This window comes from Balaenoptera borealis (genome assembly GCF_965194805.1).
Source record: "Balaenoptera borealis genome assembly, chromosome: 7".
NCBI lineage: Eukaryota > Metazoa > Chordata > Mammalia > Artiodactyla > Balaenopteridae > Balaenoptera > Balaenoptera borealis.
Window position 1 is genome coordinate 62,025,921 of NC_138864.1, and position 21,807 is coordinate 62,047,727.

Genomic DNA, 21,807 nt, shown 5'->3' on the forward strand with positions numbered 1-21,807 from the left:
CAATATTTATAGCTATATTCCCAATATTAAACAATGAGCCGAGGATAAATACGTTTGTATATGATTAAATTAGTCTTTTTTAAAATAAAGATCTGGATTTAATTTCTATGATTTTCTCCATACAATTTACTGCCCCAGGATATTTCCTTCACTGTCAGGTAGGAAGTGCACCTTCTGATATCATTTGTCTTTGAAATTTAAAGGCTATGTTCATGTACTGGAGACAAAACAGAAGAAAATTAATACTTTGAGAAATGACCAGTATGTCTAATAATGCTAGTTAATGTTTATTGATCACTTGTGCCAGATAAGATAAGTGTATTTCATATAACAGCATATTTAATCTTGGTAGCAACTCTATGAACTAGGTACTATTAGAATACCCATTTTACTGTTGAGGAAACTGAGTCTTAGAGAGGTTAAATGACTTATCTAGTACTACATATGTACACAATAGTCCACCAAAAATATTTTCTGTTCCTCCAAACACATCCAGAGACTTTAACGGTTCCAAACCATTAAGGCGTATATGAGCAAAGATAAAATAACTGGAAAATTAGTTACACACACACACACACACACACACACACACACAATTCTAGCCTCTAATTGCAAGGGATTAGTGTTTAAATTTTTTCTCCTCTGTAATAAATAAACACATTTATATTTGCATTGTTTCTGGGATGACCTGTGTTATATAACATTTTCATGATTCCATATATATATTTTTGGAGAGAGAGAGTGTAGCTTTCTTCAGCTTCTCAGAGGGATCCATGAATCCCCCCCCCCAAAAAAAAACCCTCTTTTACTATATTTTCTTCTTCATTTTATGCATATTAACCACGTACATTAGATGAGAGGTTTTAGTAGAATAAATTTTATTAATATACTTTCAAGCCTTATTCTTTATACTTCTTATATTTTAAATTATCATACTATGAAATACCACTTTTAATTGTCATGCACGGACTACCCTTAAAATTATTAGCATTCACAAAGTATGTTTAATCTTTTCTGAAGATACAGAAAAATTAAAACATTAAATAAATCGGTATGAAAAAATGTTATAATTTATTTAACCAAGGCACATATATTAACCAGCAGTTCTTCAAAGAGCTGACGTTGAGCAGAAGAATGTGAAAATTCAGACTAAAATTCTATCCCCTCGTAAAATAAACTCTGCATGCACTTAGCCTCCAAACCTTGACCTGAACACACCTCTAGCAGAGCAAATTTTACCAGTAAATGGCTAGAACCGTCAGTATACGTTCTCAGTGTATCAGAATAAAAATAAAACTCTCAGCTGCCCTCAAACCCTTCCTCCCACCCTTCCACACCTGTTTTTAAGCTGTGGGGTCAGGATACTCAGTACTTAAAAATCACAGCTTTTTGGAAAATATGCAGGCTCCTACTTTCATCAGATGCTGCTTTCCAAACAAAAATTTTCTTAAAAATCTTCTCCTGGAAGAAAACCTTTCTTTGTATAGTTGTGCCCTCTCCTGGTGAAGGTTTCTAGACAAAGTACAAAAGGAATGTATATTTAGGCTCTTCTTTTATGTATAGTTAATTAGACCTTTAAAATGAAGAGGTATATGTTTACTTTTTATATAAAATTAATCATCTCACTCCTTTAGTTTTTGAGCTACATGTTGAACAAATCAATTCCTGTAAGTCAAAGTTGAAGAACTTACTAAGACCTTGTATTCATTTTCCCTCTCCTTCCTTCCCTCCCTCCTCTCCCCCTCCCTCACCTCCAGGAACTAGAAAATATCATCAGTCAGATGATGCATGTGGCAGAGTACCTTGAATGGGACGTCACTGAACTTAATCCAGTAGGTATAGGAATGATTTAACTGTTGGCTACATTCTAGAAGACCCCCTTCTCTTTCATCTTTTTTGCAATCCTAATATATTACTGGCATTTGATTTTTAAAAAATTTTTATTGGAGTATAGTTGATTTACAATGTTGTGTTAGTTTCAGGTGTACAGCAAAGTGAATCAGTTATACGTATACATGTACCCACTCTTTGTTAGATTATTTTCCCATATAGGTCATTACAGAGTATTGAGTAGAGTTCCCTGTGCTCTACAGTAGGTCCTTATTAGTTTTCTATTTTATATATAATAGTGTGTATATGTCTTTTGATAACTCTAAGTTACTATTTCTAATCAATAGCCAAAGTGGATTCTGAACTAGAAAAAGTATATGTCGTTTTCTGAAGCCCTTAGTAATAATAACTTTTGCTTTTCTTCCTCATGGAAATTAATTTGAATGGTAGTCTAATATAGGTGTAGGTGAACAGAAGCTGCTGATGGCACTGCCAAGGTCATACCATGCCACAAAAAAAGTCAGAACTGACATGTTTTTTATGATCGCCATGATTTTCCTTATATGGAAATAGCTAAAATATTCAATCTAAAAGAGGATGAAGGAGATTAAGAAGACGATAATGATGGTTTACTATGCACAGTGCACTGTTATCTTTGCATATGTGTTATTTAAGGCTCATAACTCTACAAGGTAGATACTACTATTTTATTCATTTTACAGATGAGGAAATTGAGACCCCCAATATTTTTTAATTTATTTTATTAAAGTATCGTTGCTTTACGATGTTGTGTTAATTTCTACTGTACAGCAAAGTGATTCAGTTATATATATATATATATATATATATATATATATATATATATATATATACACATTCTTTTTCATATTCTTTTCCATTCTGGTTTTTCACAGGATATTGAATATAGTCCCCTGTGCTATACAGTGGGACCTTGTTGTTTATCCATTCTATATATAATAGTTTGTATCTACTAACCCCAAACTCCCAATCCATCCCTCCCCACCCACCTCCTCCTTGGCAACCACAAGTCTGTTCTCTATGTCTGTGAGTCTGTTTCTGTTTTGTAGATAAGTTCATTTGTGTCATATTTTAGATTCCACATATGTGATATCATATGGTATTTGTCTCTTTGTCGGGCTTACTTCGCTTAGTATGATAATCCCTAGGTCCATCCACGTTGCTGCAAATGGCATTATTTCATTCTTTTTTTGGCTGAGTAATATTCCATTGTATATATGTACCACATCTTCTTTATCCATTCATCTGTTGGTGGACACTTAGGTCGCTTCCATGTCCTGGCTATTGTAAATAGTGCTGCTATGAACATAGGGGTGCATATATCTTTTAGAGTTATAGTTTTGTCTGGATATATGCCCAGGAGTGGGATTGCTGGGAGACCCCAAAATGTTAGTTACTTGCCCAAAACTCTGCATCTAGTTAAAGATCGAGCTAGGAAACTTTAATCAAATTGTTTCAAGAAATAGTATCTAACAATGCCTATAAGAGCATTAAAAACCTCTTATTTTCAATAGATTTATACCAAAGTTACAACATTATTCAAATGTGTATTAAAACAAACATGATTCGAAACTTTTACTTTGGCCACAGGGATATTAGGGGGAGAATGTTATTGATTTTAGTTTCTCTTTGAAACCAACTAAGTTTAGCATATTGTACATTAATTAAGTAAATACAAATCAATTTTATGTAAATGGTTTACATTTTGTATGAATTCAAAGAACCTATTTAACCACATAAATTCACATTTATGCAGTCAACAGCATGGTAATGGCATGATTATGTGATAGGAGCGGTCTGATAGCTTTTCCCTTGCTTTGCAAACTAATGCGGTTAAAGTACAACAAAGTCAACGCAATGTCATGGAAAGGGAGGGAGAGCACCGTTCTTACTGGGATTAGGGTTTTCCAAGTTTTAACTCAGCTGATTTTTCTTTTCCCTTTTTTTATTTTTGAACATGGAAATGCACATGCTGTGCACATGATGAGTGGCGGGTATCATTAACAAAATTGCAGTTTGCATATGGAATAATAAAGTAGATGGTAACGTATTTAATTCTAAGAATACCGCTTGATTCATCTTAATACTATTTTCACTGAAATCAAAGGACTCATAAGTTCTGCTGCCTTTTCTGGTTATGTTAATGTAAAACACAACATTGTAAATGTAAAAGACACATGCACCCCTATGTGCATGTGCATATAATTCACCTATCAATCAAGGCTCTTGTCCTCACGGGAGTAATAGAGGGAAGGGGGTCTTTTTCAGTCAGCTTTGAAAGCAGAAGGAGGCACCACCACATCACCGTATTTGGCGGTGGGGGGTTTGAGGAAAGAGGGATCTGGATGCTCTAAAGAAGGAACAGTTAGTGGTCGGGCAGTCTAATTAGGACAAATACCTACTGGAAAATACAAATAAAAAGCTATATAGCATTATTCGTCATTTGTGACACATACTGACAAGTCTGCCCTTTCTGTGGTCAGTATAGACAGTAAAGATAAAAGACTTGGCTGTTTGCTGTCATAGTAACTGCCTCATTCTGCCTGATGATTCAGCAGCTCTCCCCATTTTAAACACGTGTGTACATTTGTACACATTGTCTGATTCCTGGTAAGTTTGCATAATAACTAAAGAGAATTGTACATTTCAGGTTGATGGCTCAGGGTAGACTGAGATGCCCTTGAAGGGAGTTTTTAAAAACTAACCCAGGTTCTACCATTAGATTTATTAAGTACAATATGAAAGTATCAGTCCTCTGAAACAAACGCTCTGTGTTTTACTTGTCTCCTCATTTGTTCATTTCTACTAGTTCATCAGAGTGTCTTCAAGGGGGAGGGCCTTTTAATGAGACCTTATGCCATTTTGCCCAATTCTAAATGATTTCCCTTGTCTTTCATTTTGAGTGTAATGAAATAATTATTTCAACATCACTTTGTTCCAAAGAGTCTCTTTCCACTACCTATAGATAAGTTTGTTTCAATGAAGGGAAATAATCTGATTTTCAGAAACTTCCTGAGGAAAGACACCAATCCACTAAGTTCAGGGGTGTTGAGACAAATAATACTTCTGTCCACATATCAAGTTATTCCATTTATTGCACCTTTTCAAATTTTTCTTCTAATGCTCTCTGTATTTCTTTCTTTTTTCAAATTGATTAAAAGTTCCATATTAGATAAAGGTGGTGAGTTGCTTCCTTCACGGGATTCTACCATGTTTGTCACTTTGGTGCCCTTAGATGGGAGGTACTTTGCCTTCCCAGCAGCCAAGGGTAATATATTTGGGTAATATATATTAGCAAATATAATTTCTGCTAATATAACACTAACAACACCTATATTACACTTACTATATATGCTAGATACTCTTCAAAGATACTTATAATGTATTAGCACATTTGACCTCACAACAACCCTTCGAATTAACAACTAATATTAGCACTATGCAGCCGAGAGATAAATATATTACAAACAGACACTACGGAGAACATTTTAGGACACTCTGTGTAAGTCTTCCTTAGAAAAGAAATCTAATCAAAAAATTATTTGATTGTTTAACTTCTTGGCTCCATTAAGTTCTGATAGGCAATTAAAAGCAACTTAATTCCTCCACCCCACACCACTTAGCAAAGAATTATTTCAGCTCTTTGCCGTGAAGTTAATTTGGTCTGTCATTATCTGGCATATATTTGAATTTAAAAAAATAATCTAGAGATAGCAATTAAAGATCACTTTCATGCTTAGAGATACCTTCTTGTTTAAGCTGTACCATCCAGTGACAAAATATTTAAATGTTAAGCATTTATTTATAAAAGTTGATCAGTGTAAGTAATCAGGTTCTTGAAATCATAGCAAAGCTACTGTATGCTCAATAATAGGATTAACATTGTACCGAGTTATTTAGATATTTACCTCATCTCTCTACTTAGTTGCTAGTCACAGTTTATTATAACTAATTCAGTGCAATACTTTGTTGTGTCATATGAAATTTATTTTATTGACTTATTTCAAGTTTTTCCTCATCTCCTCTTCTCCAGATCCTTCATGAGATGATGGAAGAAATTGACTATGATCATGATGGAACAGTCTCTCTGGAGGAATGGATTCAAGGAGGCATGACAACCATTCCACTTCTTGTGCTCCTGGGCTTAGAAAATGTAAGCATTTACACAGAGGGGGTGGCCTGGTGGTAAGTCAGTGGGGTTCTCTCTTATACATTTTGATTATAAATTCATCTGGCTATTTTCTACCATTAAGTATATAGTGAGTGCCTACTTCTTCTAAATACGTATGTCACACTACAAGTTAACAATAACTCCTTGTATAGTAATACTTACCACGAATATATTAATTCATTTTAGGTATTACTGTATTATTTAATACATAATCTCTCTCTTTTTTCCCACTATTTAAAGTGCAATCTTGTTAAAAAAAAAATTGACCTTATTTTATCTAATGCAAGAAACACCCCAGTGTTATTGCATTCTGTGGTTCCTGCGGTGCTCCATCCCATTCTGTACTCCCCCTCCCCATGAAGATGATCTGTTTTATTGATAACCAAACCCATACTTGGAGGAGCCAATTATATATAGAGGTGGTTGAGTATATATGCATGTGTGTGTGTGTGTGTGTGTGTGTGTGTGTGTGTGTGTGTAAATGTTTTCCTTACATATCAACAGTCTGTTAAAGTTCTTCCTTCCAAGCCTGTCGAAGTTTTCTTATATCAGTGCCTCCAGTGGTAATTAAAACTGGTGGTTTGGGGAATAAAGTAGATCAACATAAGATCAGAATGTGATATGATGGTGACTTTGAGTCCAAATCTTGCTGCCCCGGCTTGGTGTGAATTTTAGTAATAGTTCATTTAAAAATCCAATGAGTCAATGCTAGATTTTTATACTTAGCTTAATAAATAAGAATTAACTATAACATGAGTATAGTAAAATTTATACTTAGATTCAAAGAGCATTACTGATGGAAAGCACCCTGACACATAGAATATTTAGAGTTTTGAGATGCAAGAATGTAATGTCCACCACTTTGCTGCTGACCTCCACATTCTTCATACTTCCTGTTACCAGCAATAACGATTTTTCAGATTCAAAACTATGCCACAGTTACTCAAGATACCAATTTTTTTCAAGACAGTTCTCAAGAGATCTTGCAGTCTGTGTTTGTAAAACATGTGAGAGTATATAAAAATAGGTTTGTACATATTTACATATGGGTTTGGGAATATATAAATGGGTTTCAGATGGTACAATTTGTCTCCAGTTCACCTGGATCTTCAAATTCGTTTAGATTCAGGTTAATCTTAGCCTTCATGAGGCCCATGGGATTTTAGACATGGTCAGAGGAAGGAAAAGAAAAATTACCAATAGATGATAAATAGGAAATTACCCTTAAAGTAAATAATTTATTAAAACAAAGTTAATATAGACCTTATTGTTAATAGATACATATTTCTACATTTTGCAAATTAATGAAGCAATACTTCTTGTATCTGATGTTCTTATACTATACATAACCTAATATGTTTTGTAATAACTTACTATATATCTCTGTATCATAAATATGTAATTATTGTTTAATATACCTTCTGTCAAAAGCATATGTAAATCAGACTGTTGGGAGAAAACAGAAAGAAAACTGACTAAATGTTAACTTTGTAAGGTTTGGTGTATATTCTATACTGAAAAATAGTTGACAAATGACTATTCAATTCTATTGATAATGGTTCCCAAAGGGAATTTTATATTTTTCAAGCTAAAATGTTTTTATTCTAAATATTTATGGAAATTCTTGTATGAGAGAATGAAAGAAGTAAGTAAATCATTTGGTAGTTGAGGGTTGGACAGGAAAGTACAGAAATGGAGATATAGTCATCTATTTTTTTAATATCACAGAAAGATTTTGAAATAATGTTTTCTTTTGGAAAATATTGCTTAGAAATTCTTTAGTTTTATTCATAAATACAGATATTTGTGAAATTATGAAAATAACATTGGTAAATATAGTCCACAAATCTATGTGGATTTAACTAAAAATATTTTAAACAAATAGAATATACCTCATCAGTTTCTAGTGTAGCATTAACTTTATTTCAACGGAATGACAATTCTTTGCCATTAATGTCCATCAGGTTAATGATACATAATTTACTTTATATTCATATTCTTAGATTTATATTTTATGTTTTTCGTTAAAAGATTTTTTTTTTTTTTTGGAGCTTAATAGGAGAAATCGATTCAGGGTTTCAAAGAAACCCAAGCTGTGTTCCAAAGTTGTGTTCCCAGTGATGGCCACTAGATGGCAGGGCTACATTGTTTAACATTTGTAGATCAACTTGAATATGAGATTGGATGGTTCCCCTGTGAAGAACAATTCTGAGAGTATTTTCTTCACTTCTTAAAAAAAGAATACGTCAATAATGTCTTTAAAATTGGCTTTTAATAAAATGGAAAAGCTATGTAATTATGATCACAAATCAGAGCATCTATTTGTTAAAAACAGCTTTTTAATTCCCAGGCATGGTAAGTGTTTTACAAACTAGTAATGACACAATGACAACTGAGTGATGAGGGCCTTTTTTAGTAATTGAGATTTATTTCCTTTTCTGTGGCAGTAAATGTGTTTTGTTATTACCTGTAGAGAATTTGATTCATGGTGCCATTCCCTCCTACTCCGCCCCCCACTTTTGCTTATGAGATTGGAAATCTAGAAGCTTTAGGTTGAATTCAGCCATTTATTGTGAGGCCTGTCTTGTTATGTTGTCCTATATATTCTTGTCTATTGTCAATTATGAGCTCAGGGAGTAGATGCTAATTGATAGTGCATGTTAAATACCACAGTGTATTTGAAAGTGACCGTGGTGTATTAGCCCAATTACCCAGATAAGAATATTGCCCCGGGAGAGCAGTCCTCACGTGACATGTAAGGTAGAGCAGTTGTGATTTTATTGTGGTTCATTTTTCTCCATCAACAGAATTTTTTAAAGTACTCTATTTTACCTAATACCCATTGTGGTGCCAGGATCAGAATTGTAGTTTATCAGAACCTGATTCTTCATCAAATGCTAGGGAGTAGAAGTCATCTCCTTTCTCTTACAAGAAGTCCTTCAAACTTCATGAGACCCAGTATGAAATGGTATAGTCTCTTACATCTGAAGTAAAATCGAGTATTTGGGTGGCATATGTGATTTTGATTACAGTTAAAAATTTATGCCTGAGACTTGCTCATTCTTCCTTCAGCATTCATCTCAGTGAAGAATTGCTTATTAAAAAAACCGTATTTTGAATGAAAATGTTTTTCTTTTTTAAATAACTGTATCTAGCAATAAAGTCTGCTCTAGTGATTGGCAAACTTTGCCTGTAAAAGGGCAGATAGTTAATAGTTTAGGCTTTGTGGGTCATAAGGTCTCTGTTGCAACTGCTGGACTCTGCCACTGCAGTGCAAAAGCCACCACAGACAGCACCTAAATGACAGAGCAGGGCTGTGTTCCAATAAAACTTTATTTACAGAAACAGCTTGCTGGCCATGTTTGACCCAAGGGCCATAGTTTTGCTGACTCCCAAGTTATTCTATCATTAATTTGTCATACAAACAGAATGAGTGTTAACTGTTTTTAAATTATCTTGGAAAGAGAAATCTGATTTTTTTTTTTTTAAATTTAGCTCAATTAGACCACCCCAGCAAGACATAAGGACTAATGAAGAGATAGTAGAGTGGCAGCGAGCGTTATCAAACTGGCCTTCACCCTGGCTTGGTTACTAACTAACTAGGTCATTTTTTGCCAGTCATCTTATCTGGACATGTACAAAGAAATTAGTCAGGAATATCCCTTTCCTTTTCTGAAATTCTCTCAGTTCAAACATTTGTTTTCCTCGATGAACAGGATAATTAGTAATGCTCCAATTCCTGAAATCTGTAATCTTGCATCATTATTAGGTTTTTCAAGGAAAATTCCTGAATTCATATTATCATAAAAACAGGAATACACATTTAAATAGGAGCCTGGCTTAAAATAAGGATACCTTCACTTCTTAGTCTTGGATTGTTGGGCCCAAATCTGGCCTGTATGATTTTTGAAAGGTTATGTATGTTGATTTCACTATATGTTCTCAGAGTCCTGGTCTTTAATTCCTATATATAGTTTAAACTTTGCCATTGATTGAAATGTTTTAGGATACATTTTTTTGCCTGATTCAATAAAGTAGAAGTAATTCTTTGGTTTGCTTCCTGATTTCTGATGAAATGTGTCCCTTGATGAGTATGATGGAAAGCAGAAGATGATGTATTCTTAATAGACTAAGCTTTATTTGGAAAACTAATGTTTCACACTCTATTTTTTTTAATTTAATTTGGTTAAGATGTTGTTCTGCTGTTTGCACAATCTAGAAAAGAGTTATGAAGCTGGATAAATGCAACAATTCTTGAGATTCCACACTGGGTCACTCAAGGAAAATAACCATGTGATGTTACTGACAGTTGAAATGGCATTTGAACCTTAAGACTATTAGGGTCTGAGCCTGACTTCAGAAAGTGGGATCTGGAGATGGGCAGTTGATTGCAGCTCCATTCAGAATTTTAAAACTTCTCTCTGCATTCTCTTTTCTCAGGCCTGATATAGTTCATCTTTTTGTCTAAAAGAACAGTTTCTTTCATATCATTATAATTTTTTGGAGACCTTGAACAGAAGAGTATGGTAATTTAATGGCACTTATTATTTCTTGAGTTGGAATCCATTTGCGACCTTAGCTCTTCTATGTGTCATAAGTGAAGTCAGTTGAAACAGGGACCTGGCTAGGTAGGGGGATGGGAGCATTTTGGCTGGGACATCAGTGAAATTTCTCCTTGAGGTTTTTTGAAAAAAATGATATTATTTATAACAGCCCTAGTTCACTTGAACACTGTCTGCAATCTTGGAGGTATTTACGGAAAAAACTAAAACTTTAGAAACCACTAAGATAATGAAATCGTTTTCAATATTTTCCAAAGAGCATTCTTCCCTTCAAAGCCTCCTTTTGACTTACAGGGGATTAGTAGGCGAGGACGACCCTGGCACTCCCTCTCTGTGTTAATTTGCCTGTGTTTCATTAAACATTTCTCTGACACATGCACAGAACTGAACTGCTTCATTATAAATACAGTGTTTACTAAATATCAGGAATAAATTTTTATTAAGAGTAATGTCTGGTAATGAAAAAACCAGGAGAACACAACTTTTATGAAATAAAGTATCATAAACCTACAAACATCCTTCTCAGATCTTTTGGCTGAAACACTGGGATGTTACACAACTCAACCCAATGATGGTAATAATATTTGCTGTTTATATAACACCAGTCTTCTGAGGAGCTAAATTGACTTCGCAGGTATTGTATAATGAAACCTCACACCATGGCCCGGGTGAGGAAAGTGGTTACTTTCATTTTATTTCATTTTATTAGAGAGGAAGATAAGAAAGGTGAAATGGCTTATCCACATTTTCATCAGAGGCCAAGAATCAAGCCTTCCAGATTCCCTCTTCATTGCTTTTTTATAAAAATGAATTCCTCTCTATGACAATAAATATTTATTTGCAATGGAAGTACTAAGAGGTGTATGCTCTACTGGCTGATAGAATATAGTAAGGCACAGTGTCTCCCCCTTCCCCAGTAAGTTTACCATCTAAATAAGACAAACAAGACAAGACATGAAAATACATAGCGTCGGCGTTTAATTTGCGCTGCTTAGAAGTAGTTGGCTCCTGGTTTCAATTTCTTCTCTTGAAGTCACATACATATTTCATCCTCTGAATATTCTGGCAATGTATGCGGCTAAGAGCTATAAAGCGATTTAATTTGTTTTTTGGTAGAGCATTTTATGTCGGGGTAATGGATTTGTGCATCAGTGGCAGCCTGTAACATGGCTAAGTGTTCTGATTGACAGAACACCCACGTTCAGACTTGTTTATTTTTTGATAAGGAAAATGCCAGCTAACTTAGTCCATATGTGCTCTTCAACAGGAGGAGGCTTATTCACATGTAATGGACACTCATTTCAAAATAAAATGACAAGACTTATGAGAACAGTAATACATATGAAAATTAAATTTTCTTTTCTCCTTTTTACTTAAAAATGTCTTTTTAAGCATTAATCTAATTATTTAAACTAACGCTTAATGCTAACTTTATCAATATATTTTTAAAAAATTAACCTCTTTAACTTTTAACATCAGGGTATCTTATTCTTATTTGAAGGAATAGAAATTTTAAAACATAGGTAGTTTGGAAGCTATAGCAAAATTAAACAAATATATAAAGCATTCCATTCACATAATAAAGACAGTAGAAATCATATGACTTGAGCAGACCAGAACTGGATTCAGAAAGTACTATAAAATCTATTTCTTAAGCTTTGGGGAAAAAACCTGAAACACCATTGTCTTCTGATGTCCCCTCCGTGGCACCTCCTGCAGAAGTGCTTTTGCTGAGAACTTGTTAGTTCTTTGTCAGGAAAATGAAGCTGAGCATTGTCAAGAACCATGAAGGGTCTGAGAGTTACCCTACTTGCAAGTGAACAAGTGAGCTTGCCACAGTTCCATGGGTGCTGGCAGAGGACGTGAGTGCCTGGGTCAGAAACAAAAACTTGTTTACTCACAGCAAAGAAGCGATAGGAGCTTCACATCTGAGCTAGTTCTCCTGGCCCATGAAGTCTCTTTAGGGGTGATGGAAAGAGGTCCAAGTAATTGCCTTGCACAGCATCAGAGCTCAGAACCTCTGGCTTGGGGAAACTAAATCTTTTGTAATACGCAGTAAACAAACTTGCTAAACCTTTGCTTAGAAGGGAGAAATTATCTTTATTATACCGGACAGTAAGGAAACCTGCCCTCTGCACATCTCTGTTGTGCAAGGCTGTATGTTATTCAAACGCCTTTGAAAAGATAACCTGGAGAAAAGGACAGTTCTTCTGCTTACAAAATGTGCAGAAATTCAAGAGACCCATGGACAATTATCTCCCAGAAAGCATTTTCATTAATGTTTCATATTATGATGCAAATTTGACATTTCTGGTTCTAATGTAGGAATTAGTTACTGTGGATTTAATTGGGTACTTCAAATCTGGTGGTTTATCTCTTGATTGGGAAGAGGAAAAAGTAGTTAGGAAACATTATTATTAATATTTGATTATCCAGAGAAACAAGATGATCTGGACATGTTTATACTGTCTCACTACCACAGAATTTGTATTAGTGCCCCAGCACATAATAGGTGCTCAAAAAAGTATTAGCTCAATGTGTTCTAAGAAGTATGGCAACTTGACTAACCTGAAAAACCATGACCTGCAGTGGTTTCTATAGAATACCAATAAATGATGTCTAAAATTAATCTGAGTTTGATATAGTTTGGTACATGATGTACAAGGACTACATGTTAATACAGGAAATGATGGTAATAAAAGTAATGATGTATAATAACTTCATTTAATACCTTCACCTCCTTGTAAGGAATCTTAAGCATCATATTATTTCATTTTACTTCAATCTTAAACAATGTATCTAATAGAGAATAGCTATTATAATATTATATAGAGTTTTACTTAGAAGAATAAATAATAATTACAGTTGTTTTGCTAAAATGTGAATTAATTGAACTCAAGGTTTTATTGTGGCAAATAATGGTAGAGACTGTTATAAGTAAATACAGTAATATAGTTTTAATATTTTTGCCATCTTTCCATGAGATTAAAATGATTCATATTTTGTAAAAGAGAAGTAAAGAAAATAATAATGTAATTAGAGCCTTATAAAAGTTTATTTTTTTAAATTTTCTATTTGAGACATACAAAAATATATTAATGTCAATTATAACATATAAGGAATCCCCCAACTGAAGCCTTAGAATATCATGAATAACTTACTTTTAAGTGTCATTCTTTCCCATCCCATCCCACCCTTCTACCTCCTTATAAGAGCTAACCACCATCATGAAATTTGCATATTCCTACTATTAAGCAAGGGTTAACATATTCTGCCAAGGTTTTCATCTCTCAGAATCTTCCACCCAAGAGTATTTTCTCTTCCTTTATTCACTTATTTGCTTATGGAATTGTGCTAGGAGTAAAGTATACAGAGGTGAGGCAAACGCGCCTCTGTTCTGAGGAGTGCTCGGTTTGGCGGACGGTTATGATGGTTGGGACCTGCCGTTGAACTGCTGATATTAGGCAAGAATTTGTGGGTTGCTATAGCATCTGATATTTGTTAGCAGGATCTCATTCCACTAGAGCACATGTGGTTTTCTAGACTCTGTGGCAATCTTGGAGAAAGTCAGGGATGAAATAACAGATTGTCTTCAAATGCTTCAGTCCAGCTCTGAATTTTATTGGCACTTACATATTCTACTGTTTACTTCATTAAGTGAAATCTTTTTCTCTTGCGTCCCGTGCAGAATGTGAAGGATGACGGACAGCATGTGTGGCGACTCAAGCACTTTAACAAACCTGCCTACTGCAATCTTTGCTTGAACATGCTGATCGGCGTGGGGAAGCAGGGCCTCTGCTGCTCCTGTGAGTATGTTTGCTTTGCCCGGATGTCATCACCTCTGGTGAGGAGGGGTTGATTTCGCGGAATAGTCCTATTTGTAGACGGAGTTAAGAAATAACCTGACCCTTCCCGTACCTATGATTTATCTTTCCCTGAAGTATGTTTCTGAAGGTTTAGATCACTCTAGTTTTAACTTTCTTCAGTTTTGGAAAACCTTCTCCTTGGAAAAGAAGTAAGGACATTTCCCAATTCACTAGCCATTTTCTTTCCACTGTAGTTTAATTTATTCATGATTCCCATTTCTTCTGGGAGTATTATGAAAATATCCATTGGTCTCTCATGTTTATATCTTATGCATATTTGTCTTTTTTCCCTCCCTAAGTTATCGCTTTATTCACATTGTCTTCCTATAATGAGCTAATTCCTTTCAGTCTTTTAAAAATAATTAATTGATTATCAGTTTCCATTCAAACTAAGAAATCACAAGGAATACAAACTAATCTTATACCTCAGGCACATGATTCTTAATTCTATCACGAAGAAAATCTAATATATGGTTAATGGATATTAGAACCCAAAGTGTGGCCAGTTCATGAATTGTGGCCATTATTTTTATTTCGGTACACTTATCTTTACAATATCTATTTTATTCTATGGCATACTTTCTGGTAGTATATGTAACAATTAATTTATAAAAGGCACTTAAGTAGTTTTAAATAAACAACATGTGTGCCTGAGGAACTTTTGCATTCCCTGATGCCTCTGTTAAAACAGAGGGAATATTGAGTCCTCCTTACCAAAGTGTGACTTTGTCTTGGTCCAGCACGTGGTCCATCCACACCCTTTTCTGCAGTGTATGGAGTTACTGAAATTGTCAAGTTTATTAGACACATCCCATTTTCGTGCATTTATATTAAATCTAATTTTTTAGCTGGCTTCCATATAATACATAATTTTCAGATATTATTTTTAGCTAACATCTTTTTTGGTAACATATTTGGGAGTTGACTTTCTCTCAGATGTTTTATTTCACATTAAAAACCATATTGTAGGTACACTTTTAAGTGATTTCTTACGTGTTTAAGGATTTTAATAAAGTTACATAAAATTACCTCGTGCCACTTTAGAGGGCAGTTTCTGGTGGCCACATTTAAAAGGCTATTTATACCAGAACATTCTCCATGTACAAAGGAAGTAATTTGTTTTCAAAGTTTTATTATTTTTAAGGAAAATAATTTTTCACGGTACTTTCTATTGACGGGAGCTTATGAAACAAAATGGTAATTCTCATATAATATGGGCAATATCATATAAGAGTGAGAATCTTGCTCACAAATTTTAACTGATTAGTGTGGCAAATGTAATACTCAACATTATTGCCAATATGGAAGAGAAGAGAAACTGTGTTTTCTTCCTCAGTGTTGCCAAGGAAATCACAGATGTGGATATTTGGGAATAGTTTTACCATATAAATATTATATTTTCATTCTAACTTCATGCAGTGGTTAATTTTTGTTTGTTATATTGAGAGAGCTACCTGGTTGTTTTTTACTTAATTTTTTTTCTATGTATTTATGCATTTAGAATTCTTAATTTGAAACTAGCGTTTTATTAAAGAATATCTGTATATGACCCTGAGTTATATTGAGAATCAAGCCATGAAGTAATTTAAAGATGCCAATAAAGTGTACGTGTTGGTTTTGTTATATACATTATACATTTTATATACACACACATATATATGTTTGTACATGTGTTTCTATACATATTTGCAGACACATATAATATTTTGCGTATATATATACAATATGCTGCCCAACAAAGGTTGTTCCTTTTGGACAAACAGTGCCATGATGGCAATGAGGGATGAAGTGTAACTGAAGGCCTGGCATGTATGATGAAATCTATTCTCTGGAAATAGACTAATCAGCCATTTAAGGTTTAGATAAATCAATAGACAAAATAGCATAAACTCATGGGCTTTTATTCCCATGCCCGCCAGCTGCTCTCATGCCTATACTTTGTAAAATATAGATCTCTTCCTTCTAGCAAATGACACCAAGCCATTTGGCAGTCATCAATTTGTCTTTAGTATGTTTGTCATCTGGGAATTATTGTGAAAAATTTGAGTGAGGCCTGATTTAATTAAGCATTTCCTGCTATTGCCATGATAGAGGAGTCTTGGTTCTTCAACATGCATAATATTTCCTGTACTAATTGGCCTTTTGTATTCCATGGTAAAAACAGTCGAGTTGGACTTTTCCTTGATGTGGCTGATTGGATTGATTAGGGAGCAGTGGCTATGAAACGAGCTTCTGTTAATGTCATTCTTTCTGTATAAAATTGCAATCAGGGCCAGGATTAGCTCTGAATTTGTGTACATGTTTCCTTTCAGTTTGCAAGTACACAGTCCATGAGCGCTGCGTGGCTAGAGCACCTCCTTCTTGCATCAAGACCTACGTAAAGTCCAAGAAGAACACTGATGTAAGTGTGTGGCCATGCTTGATTTTTGAGGATGGTGTTTATGGATGCCTCCTCTTACCACAGTGCTTTTGTTGTGTTCTAGGTGATGCATCATTACTGGGTTGAAGGCAACTGCCCAACCAAGTGTGATAAGTGCCACAAAACGGTTAAATGTTACCAGGGCTTGACAGGACTGCATTGTGTTTGGTGTCAGATCACAGTGAGTAACATCGGAGGATAAATCTCTAGCATTCACTCACGATGAAGATGGTATATCCCGTGTTCTCTGATGAGTCCTATCCTGGAAGGCCATCCTGAATTTTAGACTAAGTCCAAGTTAGCGTAAATTCATGGGGGCCTCTTATATCATGTGTGGCTCCCAAAGGGATAAATGTCAAGGTCAGATTTCTCCTCATAGAATCGAGAATTTTAGAGCTAGTGACAACCTTAGAGATAATACTGTCATAAGGTGTTCAATCTGTGTTTCATGGAGTTCTAGGAGCTGCCAGGAAGGTAACCAGACACCATGGCTGTGGGTGGGCCTTGAGCCTGGGATACTGACTGGGTAGAGCTCAGCTATCCCTCTGCCCGGAAACACTATTCTGGTAAAATTTACTATTCTACATGTTCTAAATTTATTCCAGTCATAGAATCTATGGTCTTAAAAAGGGTAGAACAATGAATAATGTGGTACAAAGACTTAATTTTATAGTGAGGACACTAAGACCAAGAAAAATCTATGCAAATCATCAATGACCACATGACTAGGCAGAGATGCAGGTGGGTCCATATTTTAGTTCTTGATGCTTCTAAGAACTCACTTAACCCTTCTTTATAACATGGTGTTGCCTTGCTCCTTTAGTTAAATCATAAATTGAGGGATAACAGATACGGATGTAAACGCTAGTCATTAATGGTATTGACAATCGAGAACGAAGAGGGAACTTGGTCTTTCCCAGGAAATCTTAGCACTCTACCTAGTTTGCTTAATTGTCAAAGCTGCTTCAAGTAACTTCTGGAATAAATGCAGTTGTTAAATGGTACCTCTAGTGTTTCATGTTGTAGTTCTGGAAATTAATTAGAACGCACATTTTTAAGAATAGCCATTTTTTACAATTTGATACAAAAATGTTTATGGGGCTGGGTTTTTTCCCCCATCGGTTTTGTTTTCTTTTTACAGCTAGTGTATGAGTCATCTTGTTATAGGACAAATTATTCTTGCTTTTGTGGGAATAAAACAGTAGGGAGCGTTGTTTCAGTTAAGCAGATACGTTTCTCTGTACTGCCCCTCAACACCCCTCCCCAACACACACGCCATTTAAAAATTTTTCTTAAACACACACACACACATACACACAGGATAATGAGAAAAACAAACTGTGACTTGCATTTCAAAAGTACAATTAAGTACTCTTTTAAAATGAATGCATTTTCTTCAATCATTTTCAGCTATTACTCGGTTAAATTATATTTACATTTGAAATTTCCTCAATTATGAAAGACAGTTTTATTTTTTTAAAGTGTTTGGTTATTGTAATAAAATGTCTAACAATGATTTAAATTACACATAGAAATTACTTAAACATGTTGAGTTCTCAGTTTTAAGAAGACCACAACTATTTCATTTTTTTAAAAATTTGGACCATTAAAAAATATTAGTTTTCTTTTTTTTTTCTTGCTAAGCATCTGTAAAAATATTTCGGTTTTTTTTCTGAGCCCGTTCCTCTTACTTTCCCCATAAAGTGCATCTTTCATTAGTTATATCTTTAATATAAACTGAAGTTAGAGAATATCAGAATTTATTTCTTCGTGTATTTCAAGTTATTTTGCCATCCTTCATACATTTCAAGTGTAATGTTTTAGATCTGTTCTTCTCTTTCCTATTTTTATTTCTTGAAAAAAAACCAATGTGTTTAAAGTTTGAACGCTCTAAAAATATGCATTACTGGGCTTTCCCGGTGGCGCAGTGGTTAAGAATCTGCCTGCCAGGGCTTCCCTGGTGGCGCAGTGGTTAAGAATCCGCCTGACAATGCAGGGGACACGGGTTCGAGCCCTGGTCTGGGAAGATCCCACATGCCGCGGAGCAACTAAGCCTGTGCACCACAACTCCTGAGCCTGCGCTCTAGAGCCTGTGAGCCACAACTACTGAAGACTGCGCTCTAGAGCCTGTGAGCCACAACTACTGAGGCCGTGCACCACAACTTCTGAGCCTGCGCTCTAGAGCCCACAAGCCACAACTACTGAGCCCGTGCGCCACAACCACTGAGCCTGCTCTCTAGAGCCTGCGAGCCACAACTACTGAGCCTGTGGGCCTAGAGCCCATGCTCCACAACAAGAGAAGCCACCACAATGGGACGCCTGCACACCACAACGAAGAGTAGCCCCAGCTCGCCACAACTAGAGGATGCCTGTGTGCAACAATGAAGACCCAACGCAGCCAAAAAATAAATAAATAAAATAAATAAATTTAGAAAAAAAAAAAAGAATCTGCCTGCCGATGCAGAAGCCATGGGTTCGATCCCTGGCCCAGGAAGATCCCACATGCCGCGGAGCAACAAAGCCTGTGTGCTACAACTACTGAGCCTGTGCTCTAGAGCCCGCGAGCCACAACTACTGAAACCTGCACACCACAACTACTGAAGCCCGTGCACCTAGAGCCCATGCTCCGCAACAAGAGAAGCCACGACAATGAGAGGCCTGCGCACTGCAACGAAGAGTAGCCCCTGCTCGCCGCAACTAGAGAAAGCCCATGCGCAGCAACGAAGACCCAACACAACCAAAAATAAAAATAAATAAATTTAAAGAAAAATAAATAAAAATATGCACTGCTACCTTTCCTAATACAAAAGCTTTTAGAGATTTTAAGTTTCTTTATTTGACTCCTCTTCTCCTTCCCCCATTTAATCTCTATGAGGTATATCTTCTGCCCTTTTCATTCTATGGGAACCATTCTCCTCAAAGTTACCATTGCTAACGGTCTTACTGATAATCAAGGCATCTTGAAATGTTTTTCTTGTTTTATATTCCATTTTGTTTTTCTTGTTTTCTTTCTTTTGTTTTAGTGGTTCCTCTCACCTGTGACTCCAAAATCTGTATTTCTAGCCCAAGCACTCTCCAGTTACATATTTATATTTGGTCTTGATCCTGGTCCTAGTGTTGTAAGAAATTAGGCCTTTCCTTTCATAGGAAAGAAGGTGCTACCTCTGAATAAGCTCTGCTTTTTAAAATCTAAGGATTTCATATCTAATTCAGTTCAGACAGCATGTCCCTAACGTCTTATTCTTAACAAAAGATCAGAGTGTACATGAAGATGACTGTTTGGTCACTACAGCAAAGCACAATATAAGCTGTAAATGTATTTAAATCCCGAGTTCTACTCAGGACACAGGCAAACCGGGGACCACTGAAGGGTTTAAGGCAGAGTCAGGGAAAAGTGGCTGCCCTCTCACTAAGCTCTCCCAAGACCCGAGGCTTCTGGCTAACTTCAGCCTGATTTGCTGTAAACCATGATCTCCGGGGTTCCTGTGGGTGTTTGGTTCATGAAACAAAACTTGATATTTTTAAATAAGTCCTCATGTATCCAGAAGAATATATATAGCCTTCTTAAAAATAACTTCAGCCTCTGTGCTCTTTTGGTTTTTAATGTTAAGCGATTATAAGACTATATCTATTAATTTATAGATTTTTTGCCTAGGTTAAACAGAGGATATTTACCTCCAAACATTTATGTATTTAGTATAATCTCTACTTTCTTCCTGAACTATTGTATGAAAATTTTAGTATGAAGTTGATCTGCTTTTGACTGACACTTACACTACTGATTGCCTTTAAACAAACTGAATCTACTTTCTTATGTCTTAATGCTTCCCAGAAAGTGCTATTAATATAGCAAAGAACTAGCAGAAGTCGTGATGGGATATGGCACCATCAAAGCTCAGCTTTAGTAAGGCCCATCTGAACGGAGTCCGTGAGGAATAGATTGCAGAGAAAAACAAAGAGAACAAAACCTGGCTTCATTTCAGTGGTTTTCCAAATGCCATCACTTCCTTTGTACATATGACTTTTGGAAATGGCTTGAGTTTTAACTTGGTCATAAGTTAGACTGACCAGATTCTTAAGAATGTCTCTGTCCAACCAGTAAGATAGTAGTTGTACAATCTTGTGCCAAGTATGTGAAAAGCTTTGGCCAGCTTCCTAATTTGTAAAATGGACTTAATGATACCTATCTTGTAAGAGTTTTATAAGAATTAAATGAATTTTTTAAAAAAATCTATGTCAATGTGTTTAGGGAAGGCCCCATACATACTAGTGCTTATGGAAGGACAATTATTATCATAGTGAAAACTAGCTAAAATGTCATGTGAGGACACAAAACCCATCCCGTGGCTCACAGAGGGCACTCCATGGATGTTACTCCTGCCATCTCTTACTCACTTCTGGAAGGATCTGTAGTTTCCCAGTCTAAGAATAGCACCTGCATATTCTAAAAGCACCCAGAACCATGTGGTCCTGAATATCACTCAATCCTAGACTAAACTGATTTATTTGTATTCACAAAGAACAGCTCTTCCAACTGTATTCTATCAGACATGGTAACATCATGCTTGCAATCATGGAAATAGAAGTCAATCTCTTTTATCCTTGTCTTTCACCCCTATTTCATATATTCAACCTATCACTGAGACTTTAAGTTTTCCCCTTAAAATATCTCTCTCAGATTTGAGTTTTTTGTCTTCACCATTCACAGCCCGCGTGCAGGCTCTTAGCACCTCTTAACTAGATTAGAGTCAGAAATCTTGGCTTATCTCCCTAGCAGAAGGTACTTTTCCTATAACACAGGCTGCAAACCACCTCCAGAGTCATCTTCTGAAAATACTAGTTTGTTATCATATGCCACCTTCAGCAATCTATAATAGTTCTGTGATAATAAATGCAGCTCTCACCTCTTCCTACCTCAAC

The 21,807-nt window shown here is 35.5% G+C and overlaps 1 protein-coding gene across 3 annotated transcripts in view; it reads left to right on the top strand.

Annotated features, from left to right (window-relative positions):
• DGKB (diacylglycerol kinase beta) overlaps positions 1 to 21,807 on the top strand; it is a 943,764-nt gene that overhangs the window by 443,233 nt on the left and 478,724 nt on the right. For all 3 annotated transcript variants that reach the window (XM_082398294.1, XM_082398295.1, XM_082398296.1), the window contains 5 exons: positions 1,758 to 1,832; positions 5,903 to 6,022; positions 14,291 to 14,408; positions 16,781 to 16,869; positions 16,952 to 17,068. In XM_082398294.1, the coding sequence (XP_082254420.1) occupies positions 1,758 to 1,832; positions 5,903 to 6,022; positions 14,291 to 14,408; positions 16,781 to 16,869; positions 16,952 to 17,068 (519 nt within the window). The remainder of the gene's footprint in view (positions 1 to 1,757; positions 1,833 to 5,902; positions 6,023 to 14,290; positions 14,409 to 16,780; positions 16,870 to 16,951; positions 17,069 to 21,807) is intronic.